We start from the raw sequence: 22,906 nt of genomic DNA, 5'->3' as shown, positions 1-22,906 counted from the left end.
AAGAGATCTGTAAACATCTTTCACAGTGTTCCTCTCTCTCTCTTCTCAACTCTTCTCTCTCTACTTCGTCTTCTTCTACTGTTCTCTCCTGAGCAAGGTCCAACTTTTATAGAATCGCCATCCGCTTGAGAAGGAAAGAACGTGGAGAATGACAATGAATCATCATCCACCCGTACAAAATTCACAAGACGACCTATCATAATAACTCACAACACTCTCTGACGCTGCATTATACTTCTCGTCCGTCACCGCGTCATCTCTCCCCAGAGACGACGCCACTACTCAAGACGGTCCATGGCTAAATCTGTCGAGGTTTGAACCATAAAGCTCCACTCAGCCTTCGCCACATGTCCTTCCTTGGTGGAAATGTCAAACCCCCAGCCCTGAATTTCAGGATTATGGGGATTTTGACTTGGTACATCCTAGAAAGTAGGATGACTTGGTCCATCCTAGAAAGTACGATGACCTAGCACATCCTTGAAAATAGGATTGTGCCTATCGTCCCTAATTTTTAGGGGGTGTTAGGCCTTGGGTTGTGCCTATAAAAGGCCCCCAATCTCCCTTGTTTTCTTCACCCCCCCAACATCTCTTGATGTATTCTATTTTCTCTCTTTGAGTTGAGAAGAGTTTCTTGAAAGTTCTTTTGAACTAGAAGTCTCTTCCTCCCCAGGCCTCCCTTTTTCTCTCTTCTCCAAGAAGAAGACGCCAGCAAGCAACCCTACTTCTCTCTCTTGCCCCGGCGACATGCCGAGCCGACACATCGCACAGTTAGTGCAAATCTATCGATTTTTTCAGCGTCATCGCTCTTTCGCTCTTTTTCAGAGAGAGTGCAAATCTATCGCTCTTTCGCTTCTCTGTTCGGCACAATTTTTCGCTTCTCTTCTCGTTATTCAGGTCTGGCGCTCGTCTTTTTCAGCGTTATTCGGGAGAACGGCTGCACCCTCACCATTTTGACAACCGTGACGGGGGAAGAGAGAATTCTTGATATTATCAATGTGAGCGTTCTTTCTATCCATCTTCTTGGTCGGTTTTCCTGCAGGTAAGCTCGTCGTGATGGTGTTTTCTGCAGGAGTTCCTCATACGCGGGCTGACGGCGGCTCCACCCAGTCAACAGACCCCGCACGATGTCAGTAGGCTTATTGCTTTTATCTTCCTCTTTCTCTCTCTCTCGTCCACTCTCTCTTCCTCTCACTCGGTGTTTCTCTCTTCTCTCTCTCTCTCTTTCCCTATTTTTATGTCTCTCTCTCTCTCTCGCTCTATCTATCTATATATATACAATGTATTTGTGTGTGTAGATATATTTTCTCCTCTTTTATCGTTCGATCTTTCTTAAATCTCTCTTTTTCTCCTCTTCATCTATTTATCTCTCTCATTCTATTTGTTCTCCCGCTTCTGTCTCTTCTCTCCTCTCTCTCTTTTCTCTCTATCTCTTCTTTCTATCTTTCTCTCTCCTCTCTCTTCTCTCTATGTTTCACTCTCTATCTCTGTATTCCTCTTTCTCTCTCTCTTCCACTCCTCTTTCCTTCGCTCTCTCTTCCCTCTCTCGGTCTGCCTCTCTTCTCTCTTTTCTCTTTCTTTATGTTTCTCTCTCACTCTCTCTCTCTCTCTATCTATCTATATAGATACATGTATTTATATGTGTGCGTATCTTTATGTTTTCTCCTCTTTTATCCGTCGATATTTCTTCCTCCACATCTCTCTTCGTCTCCTCTCCCTCTATTTATCTCTCTCATTCTTTTTATTCTCCCGCTTCCGTCTTTTTTCTCCTCTCTTCCCATTGATATCTCACCTATAGGAGTGCATATCTTCTGATTTTCTCTTTCAGTGGAATTTTCTTTCTATTTTCCATGTCTCTTTGCCTCCACTCCCTCTCTTTTCTCTCTCTTTTTACTCCACTCCTTCTCCCTCTGTGCCCCCTCCATCTCTGTGTTTATCTATTTATTTATCCATTTATCTACCTTTACCTATTTACAAATCTATTTATCTATTTGTCCATCTATTTATGTATCTATCTATCTCTAGTTCTCTTTACATCTATCTTCATCGCGATCTATTTATCTTCCTCGGAGTGTCCTCTCTCGGTTCCTTCGTATCTACCTTCATCTCTCCGTCCGAGAGTGCTGAAATTAACGTTGATATGGACGTTGGTTAACGATTTGCAGACGACATCAATGACAACTTAGGTGATAGATATTTTAAACTACATTTCAACTAAGCTGAAAAAGATGTAGTCGATGTTTGCAGACACTATTAACCATCGGTGTAACTTCTTCAGTATCCTTAAAAACACCCAACAAACAAGATTTGAACGCGTACGGTCGTACCGACCCTTAGTTTACTGTTGAATTTTGAGTTGACCAATTTAGGGTTTTCAGCTGGGAAGAATCTGGAGTGAAGTGCGGAGAACGGAAGACATGCTAAGGCTTCTGAAGACCAGAAGCTACATCCCGGGAGAAGATACGGACTCTTGCGCAGTCTGCCTGGTAATAGAAAGATAGTTTTCTTTCTTCTTATAGTTTTCTTCTTGCACAATCTACCTGGTAATACAAAGATAGGTTTTGTTCTTTTTCTAATAGTTTTCTTCTTCCACAATCTACCTGGTAATAGAAAGACAGTTTTTGTTCTTCTTCTAATAGTTTTCTTCTTGCACAATCTGCCTGGTAATAGAAAATTAGTTTTTTTTCTTCTTCCTATAGTTTTCTTCTTGCAAAATCTCCCTGGTAATAGAAAGATAGTTTTTTTTTCTTCTTATATTTTTCTACTCTCACAACCTGCCTGGTAATAGAAAGACAGTTTTTTTCTTCTTATAGTTTTCTTCTTGGACAATCTGCCTGGTAATCAAAATATAGTTTTTTTTTCTTCGTATAGTTTTCTTCTTGCACAACCTGCCTGGTAATAGAAAGGTTGTTTTTTGTATTCTTCTTATATTTTTCTTCTCGCACAACATGCCTAGTAATAAAAGATAGTTTTTTGTATTCTTCTTATAGTTTTCTTCTTGCACAATCTCCCCGGTAATAGACAAATACGTTTTTTTCTTCTTATTATAGTTTTCTTCTCGCACAACCCGCCTGGTAATAGAAAAGATAGTTTTTTTTTCATCTTATAGTTCTTCTTGCACAATCTGCCTGGTAAAAGAGAGATAGTCTTTTTTTCTTCTTATAGTTTTCTTCTTGCACAATCTGCCTGGTAATAAAAATATAATTTTTATTCTTCTTATATTTTTCTTCTCGCACAACCTGATTGGTAACTGAAAGGTAGTTTTTGTATTCTTCTTATCGTTTTCTTCGTGCACAATCTGCCTGGTAATAGAAAGATAGTTTTTTTTTCTTCTTATAGTTTTCAACTTGCACAATCTGACTTGTTCTTGGGCGTTTTTGGTGGGGTTGAAGGAAGAGTATGAAGCGGGAGAAGAGGTGGTGGCGCTGCAATGTAACCACTTGTTCCATGCAAACTGCATTGCTTCTTGGCTAATGCAGAGGAACGTTTGCCCTATTTGCGTGCGCGTGGCTCAGAGAGATGCGCCTTTCAGTGGGGACGGAAGATGGAGGGAACGCCTCAGTTTAATCCTATGGAATGAACACCAGCATGGAAACCTGGGCCAGCGCTTGTGTGATGACCTGAGTGAAATGCTGCGTGAATATCTGAGACTACACCTACAGACTTGACCCCATCTGAGCTCCTATTTTTTTAATGTAAAATGAGAAAAAGAGAGTTTTGATCTTTTTTATCAATTAAAATTGAGAAAAAGAGCGTTTAGATCCTTTTTTTAATTAAAAATAGGAGAAAAGGAGAACGGGAGAGCTTGTGTGATGACAAGAGAAAACGAGAGGTTATTCTTTTTTCTTCATGAAAATGAGAAAAAATGGAGTTAAGATCCTTTTTTAATTAAAAATGAGACAAGAGAGAAGGATCCTTCAGAAAAAAAAACAGAAATAATGAGAAAAAAGAATCTAGATCCTTCAGAGACTCCTCGATTCCATAAGGAGAGGGGTGGAGTAATTGTTGTGCAGAAAGTCTAAGAAGAGTAAAAAAAATAAAAGAAAAGTTTTTCTTCCAAAGTATCTTTGATACCCACAAATAAGTGTTTAGATAGATTTTTTTAGTTCTGTATATTGATACATCCGTGCCCTATCACCAGCGTCATTGTCAATGGGCAGCTCCCTGCCAGCAGCATCATTGTCATCATATGGTTCTCAGATGATCAGGATTCCTTGGCAGAAAATCAAAGAATAAAAAAAAAGATAAGGAAAAAAGTGATCTACATTTTACTAAGCATGATCAATGAGAGCCTTCAAGTTATCTTTAAGAATCCATCAAGTTAGAAGAATTGGAGTGGATCTTCTGAACACAATAGTTGTGGAGTATGTATTGCATTACATCTTCTTTCCTATTTATACGGGTATGCACCGACTAACAAAAATATAAACTAAAACAACTTATCAGTAAAAATGGTTGGTAAAAAAAGTCGGCAAATCCTCAACTGACTCTGGTAATTTTGTGATTTAGCATCCTTAAAAATCTCCCCATTGATGCTGAATTATTGCTTCACTCACTTAATTCTTTTACTTTTGTCTGTTCTACCATCCATGTGTCCTTTTCTTTTGCTTTGAGCTCCAAGCTCCCATATATTTTTTGCATCTTGTTCCATTTTTCCCTGTCAGTTCTCACTCTTCCATCTGTTAGTTTCCTTTTGATCACGTGGCCTCATCTTCTCATGTTTTGTCGTCAGCAAACAGATGCTCTCTGACAATCTCCCTCCTCTAAGGCCCTTTGTCCTCTGAACTCAGGCTCCTTGGCCTTTCTTCCCAACTTTGTACTTACTCTCTTGTGCACTTTCTATATTGCCGTATAGAAACACTTTCTCAGTCTTCATGGACATACTAGCACTCTCCTAAGGGGCGTTATGGCCTCTTTTCAGGCATTTCAGACAATTTTCTTTTCAAGGTACCACCATCTCTGGGCGTGTACTTATTTTGTAGCTTATTGCTACTTCTCTTGCTCTGACTTCTTGCAGAGTCTTCGTCATACAAAAGAACAATAAAACTTCTAAGGAAACACTTAATCTCACTGAAACAACTCACCATAGTATCAGTATACAAAGCTCACAAGAAAAACTTCTTACCATTGTAATAAATCTTGATTTCTTCATAGCATAAATGACACTCCCAACATTGAACGAACATAGCTCTAATACCAATATTTTGGAGTTTTTTTGAATAAAATACATGAGAGTTGTGAAGGTCTCGTGGACTTCCCCTTGAGACATAGAGGATCAACACAAACATATTAGACACAGCATCTCTAATAAAATCTAGGCATAAATTAAGAAGTAACTATTTGTTACATCCTCTTTCCTATTTATAAGGTTAAGAACCAACCAACAAAAACATAAACTAGAGAAACTTATGCCAATAAAAGCATCTGTAAAATAGGTCTGTGGATCATCAACGGACAATTGGTAAGTGATCCAGCATCCCTTACAATCACCCGTTGATGCTGAATTCGTGGCTTTAATCTCTTGCTCTTTTTTGGAGATTGATCATCCATAAAGGACACTTTTACTCATAGACCTTTCCTTTCACTGAAATGACTCACCACCGTCTCAGTATACAAAACTCACAAGCGAAAATTCTTACCATTGAAATAGATATTGATTTCTTCATAGCATAAAATACACTCCCAATGTTGAACGAACATGGTTCTAATACCAATTTCTAGAGATTTTTTTGAAAAAAATACGCTAGATTTCCGAAGGTCTCATGGTCTCCCCATGGACATTGACGATAAAAATAAACTTAAATAAAGAAACCTCTCATTATTCAAGATAAACATACTCGGGGGAGTAGGTATTCCATTACATCTTCTTTCTTATTTATAAAGGTACAATCCACTTTATAAAAATATAAACTAAAGCAACTTATGTCGGAAAAAGGTGGGTAAAATAAGTCAGTAAAACAACTCAGTGAGTCCTCTATTGACACTAGTAAATTTGTGATTCAACATCCCTAACAGACTGAATCCCCTATGTCGATGGGGGCTGGAGTCTCTCATATGGCTCTAAAACCAGAACCCTTTAGATATGCCCCACTTGGGGTTTCCCAAATGTAGTAGTCTTAGTACACAAACAGTGTAGGAATATGACTTGAATCCACAAGCCTTTCTCTACTTGAAGCAGCCAAGTCCTGAGTCCACAAAACTAGCTTCTCCAACCTTTGAGTCCGCTAGAGGGTTGTGCTTGAGTCTACAAGCATAGAAGCACTCTCTAACAAAGAGAACACTCAAAAGGGAGAAACATGAGTTTCAATAAAATAATACACTTTAATTCATCCTTCAAGGGTACATCAGAGGCTCATATAGGCTACAACAAGTGCAGGGTCATCAATAATGACATTACCTATGAAAAGACAACCCAAAAAATTGATAAAAACAACTCTGACAAGCTAAAACAAATGATCTGCAGCCTAACAAGCTTGAGCAGACATAATATGTAGATTTTGGGGCATGTAGAATCGGTTAGAAGATATTTGTGTGGCTAAAGAAGATCTTGATAAGACAACAAAAGATATGTTGATGTGACAAGATGGAGCAGATATATTCTGCAGATTGTGACGGAAGTAGAATTTATCATGAGATTCTGTCAAACGATCGTGTCAAAGAAAAGTCAAAGAAAATCTATGAGGATCATGTCAGAGGAAAGTCAGTTAGAGGATTCTGTCAAATTGAAAAATATGTGAAAGGATATGTATGGGGCTCAAGGTACTTCTCTGCAAATCTTGTGAGCTTCTAGAATGATCTCCTTCTTGGGCCACCAGTTGCTAATGGGCCTCAAAAAAAGGGCCTCTAGGCTACAACACCAAATTGTAAACCGACGCATCTCAGTCCTTTTAACTAGCCAGTTTCTACACATATTTGCACACATACCCCTATGAATGATACCTTAATGCTTTCAATAATTGAATCACTTTTACTAAGATATTTTATCTATAGCTGATGGAGTGCGCTAGCCCACTCCATTGGAGACATCTTCGGAGCTACCATCATCGTCATCGACAGCCCCACTAGTTCGCGTCCAGTCCGACAGGCACGCCAAGGCGCAAGTGAAGATACCCGGGTTCAAATGCCTCGGGTAAAGCATGTGATGTCGGACGTCATCTAGGACGTCGTCCAGTTGGCACCGAGTATGATGGCTCGATACCGATAAAGGATAGTGGTATCGAACGTCAAGGGTGTCGTCGTCTAAGGGATGAAACCCTAATGGGTTATGTAACTACGACGTGATGAAATGCGTCCTACGTGTTATACGTGCAGGCTCTGACGCAAGGGTGGGGCTGAGCTCCAAGCTTGGACGGGCTCCCCGGGTGACAGCAACGGTGACCTCTCAAACCTTGTTAGAGAGACGAAGACATCTACGGCTGAACGACATCGATCCATAGGGCTCGCACGTAACAGACGAACTCGTCCACACCGGTAAGATACTAAAAAATGTTGTAGTTTCTCTCATTTTGCCTCTCTCACCTACCTAGCCCAAGCGCGGTGGAGTAAAGACGAAAGTTTACTGCAAGAGATAAGTAAACGAGCGACAGGTGAGGATGGCGTACCTCGTCGACCCATGGCTCGTGGTGCAGAATTCGTCGACAGTCGGTGGCGGTCAGAACGTGTGTGGCGGAGAGACACCAGTGAAGAAACGACGGCTCAACTGATGATTGCTTGCAAGAGCGTTTGGGGAAAAGTTGGAGGAGAACGTAAGTGTGAGTCGGTAGAGATGGCATCAACCGACTGTGCGATGACCATGAGGCCGACCCAACTCAGCTGGCGGCGGTCTTGAAGATAGTTGACCGTCACCTCGGGTTGGGAAAATTGGAATCTAGGCCACCTGAAACGTCTTGTTGGAGGGGTGTCATGGATCGTGTTCCGCTTGGTGGTAGATCCGATGTTGCAGACCGCCGGTGGAGGGGCCTGACTCCGTCGCGGTTAATCGGCTGTAGTTTGTAGTCATCGATCAGGGCTGGTGAAGGAGGGGGTCGCTCCTGCTGCGGTACCCGTGGCTCACAGGCAGGGGAACGCCTCTCAGTATGCATGGGGCCTGATCAATGGCAGTCGCAAAACCAGGTGCATTGATCGGGGTCGTTGTGCGACTTTCCACAGGGTGCGGGAGGAGTCCGCGACCAATTCTGCACGACAGTGCAGGGGATCAGTTGATTGCCGATGAGAGTGGGGAAAAATTTCACACCAGTGGCGTGGGAACATTCCCCGATGGCCTCCCACTTGAAATTCACGGCCAAGGACCTAACGGATTTCTGCAGCAGAAAACCTGATAGAATTCTGTGGTGGAAGACCCGACATTTGAAATTGTCGCCTGCTTGAAGGGTTCCACGGTCACCACCGAGGATATCAACTGCGGATGGCCCAATAGTGAGTCTTGGTGGCTCAATTGGCCAACTTCAAGTCCGCGATCTGCTCACGGGGTCTCTTTGACCACTGTAACATGATACGACCAAACTTGAAGATGCTGACGGTCCTTGAGGACAGTGGCGATTCACTGTTTTGGGAAGGACAGACGGGGAATTGAGGGCAGGGTCTAGACATTTCCCTTTCCTAGGTCCTGGATTTGATGTTTTTTCCCTCCTTCCAGTTCTTCCTTCTCTTGCTCTCTTCTCCTTCCCTATTTCTTTTCTCTCTCGGTGGAGGAAAGGGAGACCAGAAAAAAACTTCTTCTTCGTTAATCCCTGGTCTAAGGGGGCTAGGGTGCCCCCCTCTTCCCTTATAAAGGGGAAGAGGTCAATGGGCCCCCCGAAGTGGGTCAACAAAACAAGAAAGGATCCATTAGGGGCCCTTATAGAATGGGCCCAACATTACGAAGAAATAAAAGGGGAAATAGAAAATATAAAGAGAAAAAGGGAAAGGGGAAAGGACTAGGGTTCCCTTCCCATTACGACAAAGACAGACATATGTGACGCGTTGCGAATGTGACGAAAAAAAAATGACGAATATGGAAAACACAAATAATGACAATAAACAATGAAAATCAAAAATGATAATCGAGCACCTTTACCCCACCGTTGATGATGGTGGCGGGTGGCGCGGACGACGTCATCGACAAACTTTGATGACATGCGCCATCAGCATGTCTGTATTTTCACTGTTTGTGTTCGTCATGTGTTCGCGTTCGCCATACCCGTGTTCGTCGTGTCGTATTTGAGTTCATCGTGTGACAGATGGTTTGTGTCTTTATTTTCTTGTTTCTTTGTTTTGTTTTAAAGTGGCTCCCATGTATAAGGACCCCTTTTGTAAGGGTCTATCATGACCCTAATATAAGGGCATGATTGTTGCCCTAACACTTAGAACAGGTATTTTTTTTATCATTTTGGAAGTTTGTTTAACCTAGGTCTCTTGAAGAAGAAGAAAGAGGAGAAGGAATAGGTGAAGAAGATAGGAGAGGCGGAAGAGTTGGGGATAACGGCAGCTAGGTCACCAAATGTGCCGCCAGTGGATATCAGTTGACCCACTCATCGTCCTTTGCCACTCCCAGTTGTACCAACGCAAGTGCACAACGCTGCATCGCACGGCTGAGATGTGCGTTGACGCGCTCACGGTGACACCAGTTTCTGCCTCTCAGACATACCCCGTAGAGGTCAACTGTCCACACCGCACGACGGGTTGTTGCACCGATCGTGCAATGACAAATGGTCTGCATGAGCCATAGATCGCAACCGTCCTTTGGAGTGTGTGCACGTGTGACCAGCTGCTGCACTGCTTGTGCGACGCCAGACTGTCCCAGGAAGTATCCAACCAGTGCCCACACCCACAGTGCTGTCGTTCCTCGTCGAGACTCATTGTACGCCCCACACGTGACCGCGTGCGACCACGAGAAGGCAGAAGAACTGCCAATCCGAAACTGCCCTCATTCACAATGTTTTCGTGTATGTTGGGGCATGCCATACACACGAGCATGCGCTTCGGGGTGCCGCTCAGCCACTGGTGTGCAACCGCGACTTGTTCTGTGATCAACAAAATTCCCCACGATGGGCGACTACGAACGCCTCCACTGGAACGACTGTTGATCCGGCTGACCTCTACTACAGCTGGTGTCGCCACATCCTTGATCGCCCCTCGCACTTGTGCCACTAAGACCTCAAGACAGCTGTTCGCGCCCGTGCCCATGCCATGCTCCGCTCGCGACGACCTCTGTCTAAGACTGCCACTAGGTCTTGGCCGCTCCACTTGTGTTGTCTCTGCCACACTCTCCCATCCTCTTCGCCACTGCTCTCTGACAACACGCTCCAGCTCCATTGCCACCTATCGAGCTACCCGTGCTCATTCCCCAGCATGCCTCTATCATACCTGCCCACACCGGCTACTGCACCAACGAGAATATTGATAACGGGCGACACTGCGTATGAGGTACACCGTTCCCCTTGCTCGTCAGTTATATTATCTCTTTTAGTATAGTTTTGGTTGCACGCTGCCAAGCTCGGGTTAAATTAGGTGAGAGATTATAAATATTGAAAACTACGATTTGAGTGAGTTCTTTGATATGGGTCAAGCCTATCCGTTATGTGCGAGCGCCAACAGACTTAGTCCACTTGATGTCGTTGTCACCGTCATCACTTTGACGAAGGTCTGAAGGCCACCATCATCGTCACCGGTTGCCTGCCGTGGAGCTCGGAGTTCGGTGAAACCCCATGAGTCGGGGCTCGTGATGGAAATATATGTGGCCGGGAAGCCAATCACACATTCTACATCTCGTTCCATGTTCATTAATAGAACCTATTAATTATAGTGCACGTGTGATGCTTATAATGAAGTCCATGAATACATGATAGGACTCAGTGAATTATGATGAGATCGTAATACGGAGATCACTAGTCTTTAAGCATGTGTTCTAAACATTCCTATTCGAAGGATACGCGAGAAGGACATCAAAGTATTTGGATAGAATAGCACTATCTAGCCTCACTCATAAGATGAGTATGGCCATTCATGTAGCCATTAGTGTGGAGACAATAAGAATAAATAGTGGGTGCTCTTTAGTGGAAAGAGTTCACTAAATTGATCCGTATGAATCCCTTAATGGTATTATACTGAACTATCAATCAGATTGATTCATGTCACGGTTGTGTAAGTAGTCCTTAGACCTGAGACACCAAAGACATCTTTTGGACGGACAGTTGTACTTTGACTATGGCCAACGAGTCTCTAATCATAGGAGTCTAAATGGCCTTTGTTTGGGTACATCAAGAAGTTCACGAAAATGATTGAGTGGTCAAGATAGGATCATCCACCCTTGGTATAAGAGGTGACAGCTCAAGGAAGATGATGGGATGAATTCCTTGGCCAAGACAATGAAATATCGGAGAAGAGTTCTTCGATGATTTTCGAATGCATCAGTACTAACTCGGATGATCCATTAGGGTTTGATAGTTGACCATACCCTAAGTCATCCAAGGAGCATCAAGTGGATGAGGGATTATACATACACGATAATTGATGACGAACAGGTTCCATGAGTGAGTCGATACACACTCCTTTGTATCTTCTAGGACATGAGGTGTAGCTTGGCACCCCACATGTCGGAGTCTCGACCTATCGAGTAGGTTAAATCGATCTGATATTAATTAATCAATATGATGATATAGTTAATTTATTTGAGCAGCCAATAAAGGTTATTGGGCCACTGGAGTCATTAACTAGATAGATACATGGGCCTAGAGGGTCACACGCAAATGGCATTTTGGACGTCGGAAGATATACTTAAATTTTGGGGGTTTTTATGAAAAATTCCCACTTAGTATAAATAGGGGAAGGCCCTGAACGAAATTCACCCAGGCCAGAATTGTTCAGGGGCCTTTCCCCTTCTTCTCCCATCTCCCAACACCCCCTCTCCCTCCCTGATGTGATCGATTGACATAACAACGCCAATGGAGAAAGAACACGACTCGTCAATGAGAAGGAGGAGATCCGACGTGTCGAGGACCACATGGACCACATGCACACGTGAGCAGCTCAACTCGGCTCCCTTCGGGATTCAAGAAATCATGGATGCGATCCATGGAAAGGTACCTCGTTTAAATGGTTTTAATGATGCCGATCGATTTGTTCAAGTCTTCCGCTGCGAATCATTTTGTTTTGTTCATCCATGTCAAGGTCTCTAGAACCCAACATCCTGCACGTCCAACCACCTAGGACATCCCATCACGTAGTTACGCATTTGCCCTTAGTGAATTACCCGTCAGAGGACGACACCGACGACGTCCGACATCATCTTGGTATCAGTACATTGTCTCGCTACGCATCAGATGACATCTCCAACGACGTCCGGCATCAGTGCACTCATTGATTAGAAATCAATAACATTAGTTAACCCACATTATGAGATCCAACACGTAGCATACGAATAGATCTTTATAGATCTTTCTATTAATCTACCAAAATGCCAACACAAAAAGCAGTACTCCAGCAAACACGCTCACCTTTATATGAATATGACATATTCATGTAAGATTAGGTTTATCCAATCCAATGGTGATCTGATTTAAATCACCAATTGATTCCTATAATTTCTTCTCTTTTCTATTTGATGAATTTCAGAGGCATAGTTTTGTTCGACTTGAATGATCGAGAAGTTCTGAACATCGTCGTCTTCTTCATATAGTATTGTCTTTTTATTTGCCCCCACATTTTTGACATAATAAATTAGTGGAAATTAAAAAAATAGAGTTATCTCCATTTGATGAGCCAAACATAATTTTACCTTGCATTTTGATTGTAGAAGGATAGGGCTGCACAAAAATATGGGGTTGATTATTATTTTTTTGATGAAGTTTACAACTTGAGAATGCAACCAAAATGAAGAACAAATGTCTCAATGATTCATGTTGTTCCTATAGCAACTCCATTTATCTCAAATTCGAATTTACTCCTTTAATTTTTAAAATTTTTCAGATGTATCAGACTTCAGTTTTAGTATTTGGTTTTAAAATTTGAATATTATGTTATCAATTTGTCTTGCATTATTACATTAGTTGGCCTCATGAAAATTTAAAAACCCATGATACTGGATTTAATCTTAAAGACTCCATCTAATCTTTTCTATCGCAGAAAGCATAAGAGACCAAATCCTGGTGCATGAGTTGAAGCTATTCCGTTGAAATCAAATTTAGGCTAATGGTAAAAGGTAATCATTAAGGCTACTTCAGAATCTGATAAACCCTTCCATCATAAATCCCTTAGTAATTGTGTTAGGATTGGTGTATCAGAATGAAGCTAAATATACGGAAAAGAAAAATAGAGATGAAGTAAAAATACTTAAACAGAGAGAGAGAGAGAGAGAGTCAAGAAGATAGATAAACAAATGGAAATGACGGAACATGTGTTAAACATATAAAAGAAATGGAGTTATAGTTGAATATTGAGATAAATAAACACAACTTAAACATAAATAAGAGGAATAGATAAAGGAGCATCATTTAAACAGATAGAAGATAGAGTAGTAGAAAGAAAAATCAGTTAAATAAAAAGAAGACAGCTGATTCAAATGGATAAATAGAAATAATATAAATAAAAGTAAAATCAGTTATACAGAAAAGAGAGAGATTAAGGCAAATGTAAATGAAAAACAATTAAACAGGAGGTAAATAGCGGAGAAGGAAACATACTCAAATAGAGTGGAAAGAGAGAGCAGAAAAATCATAAACAGAGAGAGAGAGAGATGCATTTAAATGATGATATGGAGATGTAAATGAAGATTAGAGAGAGATGCAGTTATGATGTGAGTGGAAAATGGGGAGAAAACTATTTTCCCGTGATGGGAAAAACGAAGGGATGAATTACTTGTTCGTGTCCATGAGAACCTTGATGTTTACTAGGGCATCAAGTTCATTGAGCTGGTTTTGAAGAAAAGCACCCACTGCTTAAGAAAAGTACTATGTATACAAGTACATAGTCAGTAGTCAAGATTAAGGCGTAGGTCAAAAATAATCAGAAGTTGATGGAAAAAGGTATACATGAAAAGTATATATTTTTAGATGCATAAAGTAAATGGAAATTGTATACATCTTATTACTGTTAAGAGCTTCAGGGGTATTTTAGTAAAATTAGTGAGAATTCTCAAAATATAGGAGTAGGCACAAAATAGAAATAAAAGGAGAGTTTTTGTTTTCAAAGGAGAAGGATATTGGCGATTTTGGCAAGATTGCCGTTTTGAAATTTTGGAGATCTTGGCAAGATTGGTGATTTGAAAGCTTGGAGATCTTGGCAAGATTGGCAATTTGAAATCATTGGCGATTTGAAATCATTGGTGTCTCCCGTCGCTTTTGGATCTTAGTCAGAAGATGAGATAATCGGGGGCCTTCGAGCCCCTTTTAATGGCTTGGGAGGGACTCCCAGGTCGATCGATGAAGGGGGATGGCCTGGGGGGCCCCCAGGCCATTGGATTGCTCAGAGGTCCCCCCTTGCCGACCAAAAATGACCTCTGGCCGGTGGCATCCATGGCCATGGGCGAGGGTGGACAAAAACGCACTGGGCGTTAGATTGGCTTCATCTGGGTCCAACGGCTGCAATTAAAATGCAGCCGTGGACCCAGATTAGTTCGGCATACCCTTGCCTGCCACATCAGCATGCATCGTTAGCATCTCCTTAATTTTGATTCGCCCGTCGAGGGTCCCATGATCCATGTCAGCGCCTAGCAACCAATTAGAGGACCTGAAAAATAAAATAAAAATATATTTATAAGACGGCCAGATCTCACCGTCCGATCTTCTTAAAGAATATCGGACGGACAAGATCATATACGCCTCTTAAAATAAGCCAGAAAAGACACAGGATTTGGGCCGGGTGGCTCGAAGCCCGGTCCCAATTATCTTCTTGTTTACTTTAGATCACAACATGTTGGGTCGTGATCACACTCTTGCCTTCGACCTGACTCGATGCGAGTGAGAGACATTGTGGGATTCTAAATCCCATATTGGGAAATTTATAAAATCGTGGCGGTATAAATATTTTGACATATATCCTTTAATGTAGCAAAACAATTTACCTCTTGAGTGTGCGACTTAGTCTTCATTATGGCCCTCTCTATGGGCCTGAAAGGGCCTTTGTGTTCCTTGTGTGATCGGCTGGTCTTGCCCACTGGGCGCTGCCCATTGTCGGCTGCGGGCGGGCTTGAGAGCTCGCGCTCACCTGCCTGTGGCTTGCTTGGACACTGATGCGCCTGGTTGGCCCTAGCTGGCCTAATAAATCCATTTTTTAAAATATTATTTTTTCTCTCTCTTCCCTACAATATTGATAACATACTAAATAGAACATTAGAAATTCACAATGTCTTAAATATATTTTTCAATAAATTCTTTAATATGTTAAACATGTATAAAAATGACATTAAAATTCATTTTTTATCACTTTCTCTGTTTAGTGCATGAAATGCAAAATTCTTATAAAATTGAAGGCAATACATATGAAATGATCCCAAAATGACTCGAAAATGTGTATGATTACATACCACATTTTGGGTCTATCAATGGAATAAAATAAATAACAAATCAAAAAATACTTGCAAAAAACATAAAAATATGTCCTATTTTAATTAAAAACATCCAAGAAAATGTGAATCCATTAAAGCTAGGGAGTGCACGATGGCCCACCTAGATGTTGCACCCTTTGTAGAGCTCCAAGATGATACCTGATGAGCACAAACATAATACCTGCTCCATGCATTGCAAACTCCAAGGGACACGAACAAGCTGCTGGCACATGAGGTCTCCACTACCACACGCAACAATATCACTATTGTATCTTTTTCCTTTGTTTCATGGGCATGGGCGAGTGGGGTCCATGTATAATTGGGATATTTACGCTCCCTCCATGCCTATAAAATCTTCTAAATACTCAACCTTACATATATAAAACCCCCTGGGTGGTGTCCAAGGCACGACTGGATTGGTCTACGAGCACAACCCTTGGGTTGGTCGTACCCAACCCCATATTCTTGCCATTTGAAAAAAAATCAGGAAGCTTTATGAATACTTATTGCAAGTACTAATTTAAAGTAGATGACTTGTAATGAAAAGTTTTTTACAATGAATTAAGTTATTCCATTTATAATATTATGGCACAAAAAATGCATATCATGTAATCACATGGTATCTGTATAAACCCAGGATAAGAGGAGAAAACTCACATATGACAATTCAGTGAAGTCCAATTAATCATTTCCAATTTGTTAGTCCTAACTCACATGAATGATACAGATTTGATTATTGACATGCCCTATGTCATTCTATGAATTTTATGATTTGTATAATTATACATACACGGTAATTGAAGGCAAACGAGTTTAAGAGAAGGGTTGATTAACTCATCCATACTTTATAGAACACACAATGTAGCTTGGCACCTCACATTTTGGCAACTCAGCCTATTAACTAGTTTCGGTTGATATGTGATTACCTTCTATAACATGCAATCCCAGGTCATCTTGAGCCGTGAGAAATTAATAAAATGTGCCCAACAACCCGTTGTAATGTGATGATATCCAGAATTCGAGATGTAACTAGTTACTTTGGATCTTATTTACTATACCCCTACTTTCTCATTTTTCAATTTTGCATATTGCCTTCAAGGATCCCCTACCTTACTCCTCATATCCATGTTCTATATTTATATGGTTCCCCTCACATAGAATGTATTATTCACTTTTTTCATTTATAAAACCTTGGGTGTGGCAGCCAGGAAAAGGACCCTTTGCGTGTTATTTTTAGCCAAAAATCATAAATATATTATATATAATTAATTACTTGTGTAAGACAATAAATCAGCCATTAATCCAATGCTTCATTAAACAGAATAGTAAATGTGCCTAGAGGGTCAGATGCATAATGTTTATCAAATGCTTTAGGATATACTTGAAGTGTAAGAGTTTTATTTAAAAATCCTATTCCCTCAAGTACTCTCCTTCTCCCTCTATTCTTAAATGCCCACCAATCCCTGGGTGAACTGAAATTTTAGAAGATCTTCTAGGATCTCCAAAGGTTCTGGTCGAGAAGATGACAAGGAAATATGGCATGCCAAGGATCGCATGGATATGTGTAAAGACCAGACATTTGTGGCTTGACATAGCTCATTCAATAAACCAAATGGTAGCAGATTAGAACTCACGAAAGGTGATTCAACATCGATGTGTATTCTCCTACCCAGATCTCATTAATAGAACACGTGATAGTAAATTACTCTAACAATTGGGGGTTGAATTGGTGTTTAAATATTACCTCTTATCTTTTTCTAGGTTCAACGTTTAAAATGTTTTACCTAAAAAAGTCTTATATATTCATGTTTTAGTTCTCACCGTTCTTTGGATTAACAGAATGTTAATGTTGGATCAAGAGACTCTTCTAGAAGATCAGAAGACTGATATTTAAACTAGAATATGAAATCACCACCAAATTATGAATCTACAATTTCTTGAAAGCTAACAAATGAAGTAATATCAGAGAGCAATGTACAGAGACAAATCACATATACAGTAATACAGAGAAAGATCATAATAATGCACACAAGGTAATAATGCACGAAATGGTATGAGAAAAATCAAGAACGCTGTAGTAGGGAGCCAAAATAAAAATATTTTTCACAGATCAATGTTGAAGGTAGCAAGAATTGAGAGAGAATTCTTCACATATCACCTTTTGCGGGAGCAAGAAGAAAACCTCTTCTGAGTGTAAGAACTCTTGAATCTTCTGTTTACTCAAGACCAACAATGGCGGTAGAAGAAAAGGAGTGGAGAGAGAAGGATAGAGAGAGAGTAGTTTAAATCATTGAATCCGCAATTTTATTGATGAAACGTTGGTTCGTATTTATAGTTGATAACTCAGATTTTTGGGTCTACTAGTGATAAGACAATCACTAATTATATCCATTTAGGTAATCTAAATTAAAACAACAATATTTATAAACCTCACTAGCCTAGGGAGAGTAAGGGTCAATCCTCAGAGAGCAAAGTAATAGGTAGCGAATTTTCAGTTTAAAATTTTTTTGCTAGTTTTGTATTAGTTTGTTTTATACTTATTATTTTTTTACCTATAAAGCAAAGTAGCTAGATTTTCTAAAATTATAATTAAGAAATTTTATCTATATCAAAATTAATCCTAAAAGGAAACATTAGATAAAGTATATTGTGGGAATTTTTTAAGGATTTTTTAGAATTATTTTAAATTTAAAATATAATAAAATAAAATAAAATAAATTTCACAGTCCGAATGTTAGGCATTCGAACCGTCTGGATGTTGGCTAGCTGCTCCAAGATTAACCTGCAGACAAAGGTGAACAGATAGGGATGAGGGGAAGAAATAGTGATCAAAACCTCTTTGTCACACCCCCCAAGGTCCAAGGTGATCAAGACTCTTCCACTTCTCCAGCAGCTCTTGCTCTGGAATGCCCTGATCTACCCAACTCTCACTAAAGGTAAGAGGACTCAAGAACAATTGCGCACATGCCACTTAATCTGGGATTTAGATTGAAAGAAGAGTGAGTATTACATTGGATTGTGAGGGGTTTATATAGGGAAGAGAGAGAAATGATGACCCTTGGATCTCCCAAAGTCTTGAATGGTCCAGATCTTTTCTGCAGCCTCAATCCTGATGAAGAGGTGTCCTCCAATCAGGTTTGAGTTCTCTGGTTGCTCCTCATTATGGTCGCTCACTTGGCTTGCTATTTTTTTGGAGATTTGGCCTTAATGAGATTAAAGGCTCATTAAAGACTCGTTAAAGTCATGCAAGCTGTAACTCTGGGCCACTCCCGGAGCTCTGAACATGGTTGGGCCTTCTAGAACCTCTTTTTCATAGCCCAATAACCTCGAATGAGACCTAAACCTGAAAATGTCAAAAACTCTAAAAGAGAAGTGAGATTCATTCCACTTGACTCTACGAGTCAAGTGGGGTTAGTTTAAAAGAATACTTAAAAATACTCATTTACTAATGTAGGCCAACATCATGAATTAAGTGCTAAATGATGTTTAAATTATTAATTTAAATATTTATAGTCATGAAACAGTAAACTCAAGTATGTCATTTAGCACCTATTATTTGATTCATCAATAATACTTTATAATAATTTGTTATCTAATGTTTTAATCCTAGCAGTTATAGTTTGTTATAATGGCTAGAACCAAACTCATCCTATATGTTAATTTGTTACCTATCCAAATTTAATCCTGACCGTCTACATTTGATCCTATATATGTTTAAACTTATATTAATCCTGATTGTCTAATCTTCTTACAAGTATAGGGTACATGTTTTTTTACTATATAATGTTTATTAAAATCCCTATTGGTTGACTGTGTTGCTGACGTGGCTGCCGAGTTGTTCACTCTGTTCTTCATCTTCATCTTCTTCTCGCTTAACATTGAGAATGCACAGTGAAGAAAATCTGAGAAATTTTCTCTCAGAACACAAGGCGAACAAACTGTAGCTTTTTCTCTCAGGACACTAAAGACACCATAAGCTTGTTTTTTATTCTAGAACGTCGGATGAAGAAATTGTGAGCCATTTTTCAGCAACTGACAGGGAAAAAGAGCACCACATTCGACTCATTTTTGTACCATTTCTACCAAATCCCAATCCATGTTTTTCACTTTTTAATGGCTTTATTACATATTGCACCCTTCACCTCATTCAAAAATGATGGTTTATCACTTCAGAAATAACTATTATAATTACAAATTCAAATGGTTTGATAACCCTGTACAAAGTTACAATTACCTTGGTCAAAATGTATCATATTATTTGTGTTTTCTTCACAACTTTTTCCTGAAAAATGAACTTCCTCATTTCAAAAATAATAAGAATACACACAATAAAAACAGTCAAAATAATCCATATAATCAACAAAATAATATCACTAAAAGTTAATGAATAGTGTTGTTAACCCTCCTCTTGGACGTAATGGCACCGTGGAGGTGCACTTCTAATAATTTCTTGGATGACCAATGCAGTCCCTTGGACTACTCTAACAATCTATTACTTAGGTTTCCAATAGAGTAATAGACAGAGTCATATTAGTAGGGTTATCCTATTTTATCTTAATTTGACCCTTTGACCCATAGCAACCTATTTAAACCCTTAAGACCTGTCTTTAACATAGTTATTCTTCTTTTTTGTTATTTCAGGTGTTCACAGTTATGCTGTCTGATATAGTCATTCATGTGGCATGATAAGGGGGATTCTCCCAAATGCCAATAAAAAGTTACTGATAATCTTGAATTTAGGGGTTTTAATTCGTCGTTAGTAATTGATATTATTCAATAAAAAATATATTTAACCATACTTAGGAATATTTAGCTAGTGATGAGTACGGATCGTCTCCCCAGGGAACGTCGATTAAGGAATTAATAACTTATTATAGTGATGATCAATGCGAGAAGAGATGAAGGCGAGAGTAGAATGTGCAAGCTATCGAGTAAAAGGACGTAATAGTTATATTTTAATTTAACTTAGTAAAGAAAAGATTAAGTGAACGTAGAATTTTGCGTAATGATATGCGGATGAGATAGAGAATGTGAACAATATGATAGTGATTGAATGTAGAACGATGTGATGAAAAGAGACGAGATAAGAGGAATGTAAGGAGGTGATATAATAGTAAAAAGTGGATAGTAATCCCTAACTAGGCAAACTATGATGTCGAGAAAAGGGCAACTTAAGGCAAAGACACTTACGTTATATCCTTACGTTTTGCCAGGATCACGGCAATTTGCGAGTGCTGGTAAGCTCTCCCTTTTCTCCAATGCTTCTCCCCACACACCTAGGACACTAAGAACACACTTGATGGACCTTAAAACTTACTATCTTTCAATCAGCCCACACAAGTAGGAAGAAAGTTCAAGATGAAATTCACATGATCTAGACCTCTATTTACAGGTCAGAGGTATGGATAAAAAGAGGAGGGGAAGACGAAGCAGTGCTGAAAATTTTAGCTCAATCAAAGTTGTAGATCGTAAGATATAGCCATTTGAAGTTGGAGCAATCCTAGCCCTTTATTGTTTCTCTCTCCTCATCATCATCTCTGACGCTTCCTTGTTTTCTAATTTCGTTGAACTGTCGAATTCCTTGAAATTCTGTGTCTTCTCATCTTCTGTGTGCACTTTTTGGAGTCGCCACGTGTACCTGTAAAAGGGAAAAAAGTCAAAAGAGAATGATACATATATTAAATTAGATTTTAATACTCATAACAACTGATGTGGCATCATATCAGCGCACGCCACGTCAACGCTTCTCTTTCTTTTTATCCTCTTAAATCTTGACAGTTGTGCGCTGTGTGGTTCGGCCATGTCGCGTGCCGCTAATTCAAAAGAAAAAAATAAAAATAAGAAGAAAAGTCATATTTTGTCATTTTGTGCCTCAGCCCATGCGCGCATTTATTGCAAAAAAGGACTTTTTTTATACGTTCACGTCGCCCCTGCTTCAGAAAATTCAAAAGTCCATGTGTCAGTCATAATTCCAATCATCGCTTCATGAATCGTGAAGCCATGATTTCCAGGCAAAATGATTGGTTGTCGCCAATCATCAATGCTAGCTGTCATTAATCACCGTTCGCCGAATCGAATGGCAACACGTCGCAGCACAAGATAAAAGGGCTAAAAATATATTTAAATTCGTATTAAGTAAAATAAAAGCCCAAAAATACATGTAAATATATTTTTTGACTTAGAAAAAGCGTATCTTTCCAAATTTAATGTTGAAAAATTCCATAAAAATCATTTTCCGTCTCAACAAATTATATTCTTTTAGAATCTATGGTAAAAAAATTCCCCAAAAATGCAAAAAAAAAAGAAAAACTTCATAACATCATTTTAAAAAACATTTAATTATTTTAAGCTTGATAACATGAAAATATAAGTAATTTAATGCAAATAAACATGTAAATATGATCATATAGGGTACTAAAAATGTGTGTTAATAGTTACTTGGATCCTTATCCTCCTAATTCTTATTTTTTATCGTCACCTTTCTCTATAAACTGGGACTCTTTTACCTCCTTAAAATTGAATTAAATGTTAAGATATCCCTGAATCTTTGGCTTCAGTTAGGAATATGTATTATCATTTTTATTCCTCAGCCTTTTGACTTATTCCTTACCCGATTCTATTCTCATAAGAATAACTAGATGATATTTCAAAAATCTCCAAGTAGAACCCAAGCTCTGTAAATTCATGTAGGTCCCATTGCTCAAGATAACCGAAAGAAGCCTCCATTATGTAGGAGATGACCTTCAGATTAATAGCATTCCTTAAGCTTCTCAATCTAAATAAAGAATTTTAGTTTGAGATCATATTTGCCTTATTCTGTATAGATAAATTCATTATTTCATCCAAGTTATCCCTAATATCCTGATCACTTTTCATCAAATGTGACTTAAATTTAGTTTTTTTTTTGTAAAATTCAACATCCATACATTTGATTCAAAACAAAATTTGTGATATTTTAAGATATCTCATTTTAAACCATTTTTTAAAGTTTATTTATTTACTAGATTAATTATTTATTTAATTTATTTTAAAATATTTTTCATACATAATTTTTGTAAATACCATTTATTCGTTTTCAGAACTTTAAGATAATTTTTATTTTTACTATTTTAATTAAAATTAGTTTTGAGGATATGGATAAAATTGGAAGGAAACTATAAATTTTATAAGTTTGAATTCAGTGAAAGCGCTTAGTTTTATAAATATTTGTGTTTTCCTATGGTTTTCTAAAAAACAAATCCATAGAAAAAAAATTAATGATACTTATCTAACCAATTTAAAATATTTGAACGTCAAGGAGTTATAATATCATATCACTGCAGATGTTTCTTACTAATTTGTGCTGTCAGGGAAGACTCATTTTCCACTCGTTATTTAAAAACTAACATA

At 39.1% G+C, this 22,906-nt stretch overlaps 1 protein-coding gene across 1 annotated transcript; it reads left to right on the top strand.

The window, feature by feature from the left end:
- The first annotated feature begins 582 nt into the window (after window positions 1–582).
- LOC144702576 (uncharacterized) lies at window positions 583–3,737 on the top strand. Its single transcript, XM_078574616.1, has 5 exons — window positions 583–767; window positions 917–995; window positions 1,070–1,126; window positions 2,376–2,483; window positions 3,390–3,737. The coding sequence occupies exons 1-5, from the start codon at window positions 745–747 to the stop codon at window positions 3,663–3,665; spliced, it is 543 nt and encodes a 180-aa protein (XP_078430742.1). The 5' UTR covers window positions 583–744; the 3' UTR covers window positions 3,666–3,737.
- Window positions 3,738–22,906: the final 19,169 nt, after the last annotated feature.

This window comes from Wolffia australiana, chromosome 4, assembly GCF_029677425.1.
Source record: "Wolffia australiana isolate 7733 chromosome 4, ASM2967742v1".
NCBI lineage: Eukaryota > Viridiplantae > Streptophyta > Magnoliopsida > Alismatales > Araceae > Wolffia > Wolffia australiana.
Note: the sequence above shows the minus strand (reverse complement) of the source record. Positions and strands in the feature narration are given on the sequence as shown.

Coding starts and splice junctions, on each gene's coding strand:
- LOC144702576 (XM_078574616.1), top strand. CDS start 745: ATGCCGAGCCGACACATCGCACA. Junction 996..1,069: donor GAATTCTTGATATTATCAAT/GTGAGCGTTCTT, acceptor TGTTTTCTGCAG/GAGTTCCTCATACGCGGGCT. Junction 2,484..3,389: donor ACTCTTGCGCAGTCTGCCTG/GTAATAGAAAGA, acceptor GTGGGGTTGAAG/GAAGAGTATGAAGCGGGAGA.